The sequence below is a fragment of the Nymphaea colorata genome, chromosome 8, assembly GCF_008831285.2.
Source record: "Nymphaea colorata isolate Beijing-Zhang1983 chromosome 8, ASM883128v2, whole genome shotgun sequence".
Lineage (NCBI taxonomy): Eukaryota > Viridiplantae > Streptophyta > Magnoliopsida > Nymphaeales > Nymphaeaceae > Nymphaea > Nymphaea colorata.
In genome coordinates this window covers 6,596,744-6,610,409 of record NC_045145.1, presented here as the reverse complement: position 1 = coordinate 6,610,409, position 13,666 = coordinate 6,596,744, and the positions used below count along the sequence as shown (strand labels likewise).

The window sequence follows — 13,666 nt, the reverse complement described above, 5'->3', positions numbered from 1 at the left end:
ATATCATTGTTTAAACTAATGACACGAATTTTTGAGCGATTAGTGAAAGTCATGCAACAGGAACAACTAGTTCAACTTTGACAATTTAGTTTCAAAATGTACAAATAGCGACTTAAATATTTATCATTGCACATAGTGACACACTAAAGGTTTTTTATGCATAGTGTAACGATTTACTTTGTTGCATATTGACGCGGCCAATGGATTCTGTACATAGTGATTTATTTTGTAAAGCAACAATGCACTCAAGGGACTTTTTACAGAGTCCAGCAGTTTGCTTGATCACATGATTCATAACCTAAGTAACAAGCTTGAATGATGCCAAGTCAACAAAAGTAACAAAACTAGAGAAAGTATTCCCATAATAAAACTAGATAAAAGAACAAAAATAGAACTAACCAAAGCTGAGTCTAGACTGACAAGGAAATTCCTAAACAATTTGAAATGGCCAGTGGCAATGCACTACTGGTGAAAACTCAAGGAGTCTGGTGATCATTGACCAAGGCTTTGGTATCATAGGGTTGCTTGATTAGGGTTTTAAAGAGTTTTACTCGTTCCTTTTTGTGGACGAGGGTAGAGGACATTAACAATGAAAGGCATTTATGTTGGTTGAAGTTGGTTTCAATTTCAACAAGGGTGGAGGATGTTAAACTTTCTAACAAAGGACATTTATGTCCTTGTGCTGACAATTGCATAGGCTGAAAAGAAAGCAAATTAAAGGGGGGGGCAATAATGGAGTAGTTTATATGTTATGACCGGGACCACATGGAAGAGAAGAAATGACCAAAATGCCCTTATTGTAGAAAAGGAAGACACCTATAAGGGCAAAAGTGGAATGAGAAAAATGCCATATACAATGATAAAAATTCCCATCTGTTAGAACATGACTTCATGTGTTAATGATGTAACAAAGAAAGTGCTCTTTATACGGAGTGCATATGGACCACTTCTAGGGGTTGAGCGTATAACCTACTCCATTGTCCATTCCGGGTTTCCCAATTAAAGCTTCCTCTTACAAGCGTTCATAGCCAACAAATAGAAATAAGAAATTAAGGAAGGCGACTTGTGTGTCTTGTCCTACCAAAGAATTAGACCAAATAATTAGGCATGAAGTCAGATTTTTTCTCATGGAACACTAATGATATAGTTAATAAACTTTCAATTGGCTATGAACAGGTCTGGACCCAAATCCACCCAATAGTAAAATGTAAAATATTGTTTCTGCAAAAAGTTGACGTGAGAGCCGGTTTGTTGTAAATTAGGTAATTTTGTAACCTAGCGCGTAGATCAATTGAAGGAGAAAAGGAACAGTGGGTGGCATATCGTGAAAATGAGAAGAAACAAGGGGAGATTCGTTGTTTAGTACCCAAAACTTCAAGCGGCAGACTGAAATTTCACCCGTTTTTCAAAAGCACGTTCCCTCTCTTTCCCAGCTATTGCAATCCGTTCAGCGGGAAGGAAATCGGGGATTTCCGTTCCTCACTCGTTTTCCTCCTCCTCTTCCTCTTCATCCATTTCCTTTCTCCCCTCTCGTTTGTTCTTCTCCTCCCGATTTCACGAAACGAGAGTTTCAATTTTGGGGTTTCTTTTCGGATTAGTGGAAAATTTGCCGTTGAAACCCTAGCTAGGGCTGGAGATTCATCGTCTCGCTTCTATTTTTTCCTTCCGCAGCTTCAATACTCTAGCCAGGTAAGGGATTTGAAGATGCAGGCGTTGGATCCTGGTGGGAAAATTCACCGTCTGGAGCTCGAGAACTTCAAATCCTACAAGGGCCACCAGACAATTGGCCCCTTCTTTGACTTCACGGCGATTATTGGTCCTAATGGTGCCGGGAAGTCCAACCTCATGGACGCCATCAGCTTCGTTCTCGGGGTGCGCTCGTCGAACCTGCGGGGCGCGCAGCTCAAGGATCTCATTTACGCGAACGACGACCAGGAGAAAGACAGGCCTGGGCGCAGGGCGTATGTGCAGCTGGTCTACGTGACAGGTGCTGGTGAGCAGGTGGAGTTTACGCGGACAATTGCGGGCGCAAGCGGTAGCAGTTACAGGATAAACGGCGAGCAAGTGAGTTGGGGGGAGTACAACGATAAACTGAAATCGATCGGAATTCTGGTCAAAGCCCGGAATTTCCTGGTTTTCCAGGTAGTTACGCTCTGTCCTTTCCTCATTTCCGTTCGTTCAATTTTTCGCTGTCATTTCTGAGAATTGCATCATTAGTCTTAGATGCCAGATTTTTCCCATTTTGTGCATAATTTGGTCGGGTACCTAGTAGACTTTCCATTAAACTGTAAATGCACCGTTCTAGAAGGAAGCTGGAGTCGAAAATATAGCTTGTTACACTAATGTCAAACGCTGGCTAGTGCTATGGGAAGGGGATAGATAATTAGAGACTGATTTCTTTTTTTGGTATCATTACATCAAACTTATCATACATTGGTAGGTGGCCTTTCGTTCGCTGAATACCTTGCTTAAATTGATCAACTCGCTTTCAACTGCTATTTTCAAGTGTAGGGTGACATCTAGTAAAAGGACGTAAACATAGTAAAGGCTAATGAGTGCCTTGATCACTCCTGTATTTGCTAATGCATGCCGTTGCTATTCTATCTATCCCCAAATTGGGGTACTCTTAATATCTTATTTACCCTTTCGTATTTTGCAAGATGCTGTACTACATGTTGTGTCCCTTGGGTGAAGCTTTCTCGAGATGGTAGTCACTTTTAAATATTGGTAAACTGTTTAATATAGTTTCGGATCTTTTGATTAGCGTCCTAACTTCCTGAGGAAAGATGCGTCGACAGACAAAAGGGTTCTAAAGTTTTTGTGTCCATGATCAAAATTGGTAACGTGATGGTTGAAGTTATAATCCATCCTCAACTGCCACAGCTGGTCAACAAGCTTATATTGGTCTTCAAATTTCACTTATTCTTGTGATTTAGCTGTCCTTGAGCTCATGTTAAACTGAATTGACAGGGGAAACATATTTTTAAACTACACAACTGATTACCAGCTGAGGAGCTATATGAGACCGTTCTTGCAAATGCCATTCTTGGTCTTTTACTGTTGAGGCTTTTCTCAGTTATTATTTGGGAAGTTATTTCTTTAGGAAATTCTTGGGAATCAGAAAAAATTCAAAAGTTAAAAAAAATATTATGAACAACTAATTTGAACTTTTTACTTGTTTACTTTCCAAAAAAGATGAAAATTCAAAATAATTATTAAAATAATAAAATAAAATAAAAAATTAACAAAAAAGGTTTTTTAGAAAAAACATAAAAATATCACAATAAAAACAGTATTTTTTGTTTTGCGATAGGTTTTCAAAATTTTTTGTTTTTTTTCCTTACTTTTAGCTTTCAATTTGATATTTTAGAAAAAGTGGCAACATTTGTGACGATATATGAAACTGAAAAATACTTGCAGTCCTATCAGTTGCATTGAAAATTTGAAATGCACAAGCCTATTTTACAATCTTAATGAGCTACTATAAGCTGAGCATGAGCCGAGCCAATGATATTTGTCTTATCACCTAACACTGAAAATCCATACGAATTGTTTGCTCTTTGGAAAACCCCCTGTTGCATCATTTTATCTGTTACTTCTACTTGTGGCACAATATGAGTTCTAGACTCTTCAATTGAGTTCCAAACATGTATAATTTCTGATTTCGTTTTGCTCTTGATTTAATACTAAAAGATGCACGTATATATGTGTGCACGTATATGTGCATGTGTGTGCAGCTGTATCTCATTATTGCCAAAAACACACTATGAGGTGCAAAAGAACACCTCTTTAGTAGAACATGCTTAGTAAAGTGCTTCAGCACACAATTAAAATAGCGCTGGTGTACAAATGTACAATAGCATGCACGATAGAGTGCTATGAGGCATACTACCATGAAAAGAGCACTCCACGTGGATGCACAAACTATTTTTCTTGGGTCTAAAGACCTTTCAGGTAAAGTTAAAAGCCTTCTAACATCCAATCAGTGTTTTAAAACTCGCTGAGTCAGGTTGTTGACTCAGCTGACTTGGCTCAGTCCCCTACCAGGTCAATTCAGTAAGGGGATTGTTTGTGCACAAAACTCAGTGTGACTTTGCAAGGACTTGTTTGACTCGGCTGAGTCACGGGTCAAGCATGTGCATCCCACCTTCCACTTTATAAGTTTGGTGGGTTTATTTAATCTCATGGTCGTAACAAGTTAAAACTAAGTAGCACAATTGTAAAATTTAAAATGCATTAAAAAGCATTAAATTTCCAACAAGTTCTCTGTGGATTTCTAATGTTTCTCTTAGTCTGATGTTCCCTATGTCACTCTTTCTCTCCTTTTAATGTTCCTCTTTCTCTCTTTTTCTGGCTTCTCTCTCTCTTTTTAATGCCTCCCTTTCTCTCTTATCTTGGGCTTCTCTCTCTTATGATTACGGCTTCCCTCTCCTGAAGCACCAAGTTTTAAAACATTGCGTCCAATTTTAAGTACTTTAACAAATGGTTAAAAAAAGAGAGGTTGTCATGATGAGCTGTGCTGCCTGGCTGCCCATTTTGTTTCATGGTCTGGCTGCATCTATATTGATGACTCCAAGAAGACTGTCCAAAACTATCTCTGGATAGCTGCATCATTCTGCTCAGATCTTGGCAGGATGCTAGCAAGCTTTCCCTTCTCTTCTTCCTTTTTTTTTCTCCTTTGTTTCTGAATTTTTTTCCTGAGGGAAAGTACATTATTGCATACTGTTTTGGGGCTTTCTTTTCCTGGTCTGTAACATTATTTTTGTGTGACACATTTCTTGTGCATTAAATAAATCTAGTATGCTTAATGTTTCTATTTTTTTTTGTGTTATTTTTCCTTAACTCCTTTTTTCACCTTGGTTTCTGCATTTGCATATGCGTCTAGTCGCATCAAGGCTGGGTGTTGCACTTTCCTATCCCTCAACACTTTTGAGTTTGGAAAACATTGCCAGATCCCCTATGTTGCATCTGCACTTCCAAAAGCAAGTGGTGTTGGTGTCAGACATGCTGCAACACTAACACCAACGGCGGCATACATTGACATCTAAGACATGACATTTTGAGACATGACGTGTCTAAAAAACTAGACATGTGTCTCTCTCACAGCAGCAGCTAGGATGTCCACGGCAAGCACACTGATCTTAAAATCCAAGCATTGATACTGTGTAAATTAAGTACTTCTCAAGTAAGCCTTAAATCTCACAAGGTTCACTAGAAACACTTAGTTGCAAAGGCCTGAGGGAGAACGATCAATATTGTCACAAATGGTGACTCATAAAAATACTCACTTAAGGCAATCGAGATGAAATAAAAGATCATGATATCATTGTCACAGAAAACACATTTTATTTGAAAAAACACGAGACAAACGTCAAAAATTATGAGCTGAAAAAAGGGGAAAAAGCACATGTTTTTGAAAAAAGGCCAAAATGATGAAAACAACGCAACCTTTTGTTTACGTTTTATTCCTGTTTTATTCCTTTTTTTACGTTTTTTTTGGTTTTTTTTTTAATATTTTACTTACCAGATTTTTATTTTCATATTTTTCACATTTTATTTTAGTTTATTGGATTTTTTTTAAATTTTTGAATTTTTCCTGACAAAAACAACTTTGCCGTATTATGCCTGAGAAAAACCTTGCTGTATTATGGTCGAAAACGATTTTTTTGACAATGCATGATATACTGAAAAACCAGGAAAATGTGCTTGACAAAACTATTCATCAGAATGGAATTTATAAGGCAATTAAAAGGAGCTTGCTCTTAGAGAAGCTAGCAAATGGAGGTCTCAACAGCTCCAGTGCCTAGCTGTTCCTCCAACACCTGGTTTAACAGTCAAAGGAAAGAGACATAAAAGAAGAAAAATACAAAAACAGAACAAAAAGGAGATTCTCTCTCTCTGTGTGTGTATATATATATGTGTGTGTGAGAGAGAGAGAAAGAGAGAGAGATTAACACCATATCTGTGTCCATGCGATGTAGTGTACCTGCCCACTTCAATGCATTCTGCTCCGTGGCAGACTCTGATGTGATGCATAGGAAGCAAATTATAAAAGATCACAGAAGCCTTTCAAATTCATGCACATAAGATTACAAGGAACATCACCAGAGCAGAATGCACTATATTACAGATTGCCCCTCTCTAGAGGCTCATCAACCACACAAATTGGACACCTCATGAACTTTATTTCCATCAAAGTGGTTTTTCTGCCTGGAGAGGCTTTTTTTTTTTTTTTGAGAGAGATCTATTTTTTCTTTGTTAGGGTTGAACAATTGCCATGAGTATCATGTTTTTTCTGCATAAATGTGATATTAACGTTAAACCAAAAAAAGTGAAAGGAATGTGAAAAAATGTGTTTTTTTTTTTTTTTGAAAAAAGTGAAGATAAATTTAATGTATTATTCTCGATTTTTTTGTGTGTTCTTTCCCATTGTTTTGGTTTTTATTTTTTTTAATGTTAATATCATCATGCATTAAACTTTGAACTTAAATTAGATTATTTATCATTATTTTTGTCATCATAAAAACATCCTTTTATCATTTTGTCTTCTTGTTGATTTTCATTTATTTTATTTTGACATATGTTTAGGGATTTTTCATTTTTTAAAAATTTTCCAAGATTTTCCTGAGGAAGACTCTGCCAAAAATACATGAGTAAAAAGCCTCACCGTTAGACTCTGAGCATGATATTTGTTGAATATGGGTTAAATAAATAATTTAATATCTATTTAAATGATTTCCATCAACTATCATTGACAGAGTGAATGATTGGGAGATATTTCCTTGATGGCTATTTCTGAACTTTTCATATGTTAGGAACTTAGGAACCTACATGTTTGAGTGGGGTTCTGTAAATTATTCTTTCATCGTTCAACTTCGTGCTGGAGTTTTATTTTCGAACTTTTTTGAAGACATCAGACATCTTGGTTTCGCATACATAGATGGATATTTTATTATTTTAGCATTAATAAAGCAAATGAGGATTTTTTTTGCAGTGAAATAATGATATATCTTCTATAATGAACCTTGGTGGTGGCCATTAGTTGATAGCAGGTTGACTCAGAGGCTTTATGTGTCAACTTCATGCAGTCATGTTTGTAACCATAAATTTATCTCTTATTGTATGTGTGGGGTGGTGAGGATTTGTGCAACTCTTTGGCAGCTTAACCAGAGAAGAAATTTGAGGTTTAATGATGTCCTGGGCTTATTCTGTTTTGTTTGAAGCGTCCTTGGCATAAAATTACTTCTTGTTTCATTATTCAACGTATCTTTACAGTGGTATTTTTTTGTTGTGAATTTTGCATGCTCCAGGGAGATGTTGAATCAATTGCTTCAAAGAATCCTAAGGAACTTACTGCACTAATTGAGCAAATATCTGGGGCTGATGAATGCAAGAGGGAATATGATGAACTTGAGGAAAAGAAGGCTTTGGCTGAAGAGAAATCAGCGTCAGCTTATCAGAAAAAACGGACTATTGTGCTGGAACGGAAACAGAAGAAGGAACAAAAAGAAGAAGCTGAGAAGCATCTGCGTTTGCAGGATGAGTTGGTATGCATGGTTTGACATTCTTTTATAGTTCACAAATTGGATAACTATAGATAATTTGACTAGATAATTCTAAGAATTACATATTTGCATGTGTGCATATGTGTATAGATGTGACGAACGGTGGGTAGATATATTCTTTTTATCTGTGACCTTGAAAGTCCAATGAGTTATATAATGGATATTTCTATGACTTCATATGGTTGTTCCTAATCAAAGTTGACGAGTTTATTGAGCCCATTAAGTTGAGCATGCCTGATTGATGAAACACATTGTCTTAGGCTCATATATGATCTTTGACATTCAGTGGAAGGTGATGTTTGTGAAGTACGATATACTAGATGTGATTATCGAATGTTTGGGTTGGATAGGGCAAAGAAAAAGAAGCAGCCACTAATGAAAAGAAAAAGGAAAAGGAAATGATAAACCGACACAGAAAGCGGGTGCTTAGACACACTTAGGTGCTTTTTGGATCGAAACTACTTACTTTTACTTGATTTAGCTTGTTTGTAACTCAGTTTACATTCTATTTTTGAGAGTTATTGGTCATTAACATGTACTGTTTTTATTTATATTACTTCTTTATTTAAATGTTATTTCTTTTTGAATTTTTTGTGGCATTTTTCATATATTTACCCTGCATTACCCCTGTACTCACATTTCCTAAATTCTCCTAGCTGTACCTGCATCTCCGTACCCATAACCGAACCTGTATCCACACCCATATGACTCAGACAGACAGTTTTGGTTCCAGGAAGCCATCATCTGTGAGAGGTCCACATAAACTTCTGCCTGTTCAGTTAGTTGTTTCATAGTTCTTGATCACTTGGAATCCTATTGCTTACTTTGAAAACTTCTAATCAGATTGTGCATAGTTCATCACTTTATTGAGTTGTCCAAAGAAATTAGAAAAAAGTCAGACAGCAACCTTCCCGTCTTGTTGGTGCTGATTTTAATTGTTGTTATTAGCTCTTATGGATCAGTGGTACATTAAATGTTTCCAAAGCCGCTGTCATTTGTTTTGTTTTTTCAACATGTAGTTTTTGGATGGTTAGAGGAATTTCTAGTATCTTGGTCACACTTCATATAATGGATTTATGTGTTCAGTTGTAAACCTATGGCTTTTAACTTGCCATGCAGAAATCTCTGAAAAGGGTGCATTTTTTGTGGCAAGTGTTCAATGCGGAGAAGGATATTGAGAAAACAAACAAAGAACTAGAAAAAGAAAATAGGATTCTGGAGGAAAAGTTGAAGGTACAGGAAGAATCTGAGCTTGATATTAGTGAGAAGAACAAGGAGAACTCTACATACCTGAAGGAGGTGGTGCTGGTTGAGAAGAGGATTGCAAAGAAAACAGGCGAACTCGATAAAAAGGTTATTTTCACCTTGTTCCTTGATCCTGTTCTTGATACTTGGCATGTTTCCAATATAAAATATACCTGCCATTTCAGTCTCTCATACAGTTGAGAAGATTTGCCTTCTTAAATTGGACCTAAATAACACATCAAAGTTCCTCTGGTATAAAAGTTTTGAAATGTCTCAAATTATGTTTAGCCGCTTTTCATTGGGGATGTATGTCATCATTAGGACCTTTCATTGCTAAAATTAGTGACATTTTGAGCAACATGTTCATGAACAAGTTGGACTTCAGATGGGAAGGTTTGTACAAACAGGGTTACCTCCTAATTGAAGTCCTTATTTCAAGATTATGGCCTTAGTGACAAGATCCATTGATACTAGGAATGGCAGTAGCTGGTGTTAGATCGATGTTATAAATGGATTAATGTATGGTTCTGATGATTAACTGGTTATGTTAATGATATTTTCTCTTATTGGATCCTTTCTTTATCATGATTTCTTCTTGGTTGTCTCAGTATTCCTTGCCACCAGTGTTATCCGTATCGCATGATACGGGCTTGTATTGTGCGATACATATCGTATATGTTTGAAAAATTTATTCGATGCGCTTACGATACATGATTCAATTGTGTATTGTAGGCGTATCGGCTGCATCGTGCGATACGAGGGCCGTATCGTACGATACACCTGATACACCCTTGTATCGTAGGGCTGGGCGTCGGGCCGGGCCTGGGCCGGGAAAAACTTGGCTCGGGTCGGGTTCGGGCCCGATAAGCCGGCCCGGCACGACTCCGGGCTCCGCCTCCCCCTCCCGCTCGGTGCTCCCCCTCGGCCCCTCCTCCTGTCCTCGTCTCCCTCTCCCTCTCTCCCTTCCCGTCTCCCTCCTCCTCTCCCCTTCCTTCCTTTCCCCCTCTCGGCCAATCCCTCTTCCAGTCTTCCTCCTCCTCTCTGCTCCCCCTCTCCCTCTTTCTCCTCCTCTCCGCTCCCCCTCTCCCTACCTTCAGCGTCGTGGATCGGACGTTCTCGAGGACGACGTGCTTGACATTATACCGGCGACATGCTTGGCCTCCGTGAGGGCGAAAGTGGATGTCTTCATGGTGTCACCCATCTTCTTCAGGATCTGCCGGAACTGAACGGTTAGGGCGTCGGTGTGTCGCTCCTCTTTTTGAGTAGGGCGTGGCCCCTCGTGGGCCTGTGGCACCGATTAGGCAGGCCTTCATGACCCCGAGCATCGTCACCGTCGGAACGATGTTGAGCCTCTGACCCTGGCCGGCCATCTTCCTGATGATACCTAAACGCTAGCCTATATCGGAACGATTCCGAACAAGAAGAACACAAATCCCTTTTATCTTTACACCCAAAGAATCCCAAAATCACGATTCTTTCAATCTAATTGCAGAAAAACCCTAGAATCGATCAGACGGAGTACCTTCTCCGTTCTCCAACCCAAAGATTTTGATGAGACGATAGAAACACAATCTACAATCCAACCTCAAATGCAAAATGCTAAACACCGTTGCGATTAGCACGGTCGATCCTTCCTCTTCTGCTGCTTTTGATCTTTAATCGGCGTAGCACTTGAAGAAGGGGGCTCGCCGGAAACACTTCCCCTCACGTTACCCGTGAGGGAGTCAGGAGACGGGAGGGGAAGCGGGCCGGGCCGGGCCGGCCCGGCCCGATGCCCAGGCCTATTGTATCGTACCATACAAAGATAAAATGATTTTTTGTGGTTTTTTACAAAAGAACCTCTCTATCCCTCTTTCTAAACATGTCTAAACGTTGTGAGGGGAAAGTTTTATTAGTTTTTCTCATTGTCACAGAAAAAGCGTCTTATTCGAAAAAGACACGTATAATATGCCAAAACACAGTTAGTCGTATAAAACGTGAAAAAAACACGTCTTTTTTAAAAAGACACCAGAAAATAAAAAAACGTGAAAAAAATGTGTATTATACGCATAACACATATTGTACGCGTTTCTTGTAATGTAAGACTAAAACAATTGATTAAACTTTAAAGTTGTGATGAATGTTTATTATGATTTTTTTATTTGTCATTTTTAAATGTGTTGTCAATATATTATGGCTTATGAATGATGTGATGAGTTTTTTTTTCATATAAAACATGTTTTTTTCAATTTCTTTTTTGTTTTTTCTGATTTTACCGATTTTTGATTTTTTTTCTCTATGTTTTCTAATTGTTTAAATTTTTTATGAATTAAAAAATTATTTTATGATACGTTACGCTACGTTTACGATACATTACGATACAGTGTATAGGTCGGCCCGACCGATACATGTTATGATACGCCTTTTACAACATTGCTTGCCACATTTATCCTTCAGTGCATCTTCTGTATAAATTTCCTGTCAGAAATTCCATTACCTATATGCACATGTATTTGCTAATGTCTCTCTTGCATTGATCTAGTAATGATACCATCTCTGCAACTTTGCTATACGCCTTTTACAACATTGCTTGCCACACTTATACTTCAGTGCATCTTCTGTATAAATTTCCTGTCAGAAATTCCATTATCTATATGCACATGTATTTGCTAATGTCTCTCTTGCATTGATCTAGTAATGATACCATTTCTGCAACGTTGCTTTCCATAAATTTTTTGATAGTCAATCTACAGGTTACCTCCATGGGATTTGGATCCAAGATTCAGCATGACAATGATCAAGTTCTCCACTTAAGTGTTCCTTTAGACTTATATGAGTAGAAAGTAGATGTCAAATAAACATGTGTGCTTATTCACTATGCTGATGTGATATGGTATGTGTTACTCATATCTTATGGCACATTTTTTTGGTAGCATTCAGTTGAGGGCACATTGCGTTTAAGGTTGCGATTCTTGGAAATTGGAGTAGATCGTTTTAAAAATAAAACACGTCCCGTATGATGTATTTATCTCCAATACCATGCACTATGCCTACTACTCATGTTTTTAAAACATTTACCTTCCTCTTTCCCAATGGGAAAATGAGTTCTATTGTTAAAGAAAGTTTGTGGTGAATGTATCTAAATCATTATCAACTATGTTACATAGGTGTTGAGTGTGTGTGCCGGGGTGGCACATCTTAAAAAATTTAGGTGCGGCGGTGCGGTGAGGGTATTTATTATTATTATTATTAACTTATTATTAATATATATATATATATATATATATATATATGTATATGTATATATAGTATGACAGAAATTGTCTATAAACCACAAAATTATTAAATAACAAATTCAAAATTGCAAATCATGATATCAATGATTAATTGAACAAGAAATATAATCTAGTTTTGAGTTCGCAGTTCATACTTCATCCATCATCAATCAGAGTGACATTCCAATTCTACCAATATCTTGATTTTCTTCAATGCTTTCAACGATATCATCATCAAACTCTTTAGAAGGAATAACATGATCAGCTAAACCCGTGTGAGCAGTATATAAATTGCATTCTCTATCGAAGTCAAATTCATCTGGATTTACATCCCAATATTGAGATGATCCACACTGCATTTTATTAAAGATGAAACTTAACCAATAAAAAATATTGACCACAAAAATATAATAAATCTAATACAACATAAGAAAATGAGTAAAGCAAAACAACATAGTAAAAAAATACCTGTATTCTTTTTCTTTCCTTGAAGGAAGACGCAAATTAGAATGCACGTAAACCAAGTCCTCTACACGTTGGCTAGTGATGTTTTTACTTTTAATGTTGTGTATATGACCATATATGCTCCAAGTTCTTTCACAAAACAATGATATAATAGGATGTGATAGTAATTTCAATGCAAGTTTCTAAAGCACATGCATTATTGATCCATAAGACGGGCACCAATCAAAAGGACTTATGCCATCATCTTCTCTTGTTGCTGCTGCATCTTCAGAACTAAAATTTCACAAACAACTTGTCTTCTGGTATAACAATCTGCAAAAAGTCTTTCCATACATGTTATTCTGTTCTTAGATAACTCACTATTTAGATTTGGAGTGACACATCCAGGAGCTCCTTTAATCCATTTTTTGGTATAATATTTTAGATTTAAAGAATGAGCCATGCAATGCAAAGGAGTATTGCTCTTATCCCATCTTCCAACTAATATTGTATGTATGCGATCAAAGAGCTCTGAATTATCAAGTGCAATGCATTTATTTTCTTTCTTAAAAACTATACATTGAATTTGTTCAATCATATTGTCCCACATTTCATAAGCTTTATGAAGCATAGACTCATCTTTATCAACAACTCTTAACATGCACCAAATTGGTGAGAGATTAGGGGTCGACAAGTCTCCCTTACATAAGAGAACCACACAAATATAAGAAATGCCTAAAGAGGACTTTAACTCTCTAAAAACTAGAAAACTATCAAACTTGAACATGAACTTTCTAGTTTCAATACTCCCCCTCAAGCTTGAGCATATATATCAACTATGCTTAGCTTCTTATTACAACATCTAGAAAAATCGTAGGCACAATAGGAAGGCCTTCGTAAATATATCTGCTGCCTGATCTTCAAAGGCTACATGAATAGTAGGCACAACCAATGTTATAAAAGGCGTAACGTATCGAGTATCGGTCGGGCCGACCTATGCGCCGTATCGTAACGTATCGCAAACGTAGCGTAGCGTATCGTAAAATTAATTTTTTAATTTTAAAAAATATTTAAAAATCAGAAAAAATAGAGAAAAATCATTAAAAATCTGAAAAAATGAACAAAAAAATCAGAAATCAAGAAAAATGTATTCAAATA

At 37.1% G+C, this 13,666-nt stretch overlaps 1 protein-coding gene across 1 annotated transcript in view; it reads left to right on the top strand.

Moving 5' to 3' along the window:
- Positions 1–1,391: 1,391 nt before the first annotated feature.
- Positions 1,392–13,666, top strand: part of LOC116258793 (structural maintenance of chromosomes protein 1) — a 32,614-nt gene continuing 20,339 nt past the window's right edge. The window contains exons 1-3 of the mRNA XM_050079096.1: positions 1,392–2,142; positions 7,311–7,547; positions 8,685–8,918. Of these exons, the coding sequence (XP_049935053.1) occupies positions 1,705–2,142; positions 7,311–7,547; positions 8,685–8,918 (909 nt within the window). The 5' untranslated portion in view covers positions 1,392–1,704. The remainder of the gene's footprint in view (positions 2,143–7,310; positions 7,548–8,684; positions 8,919–13,666) is intronic.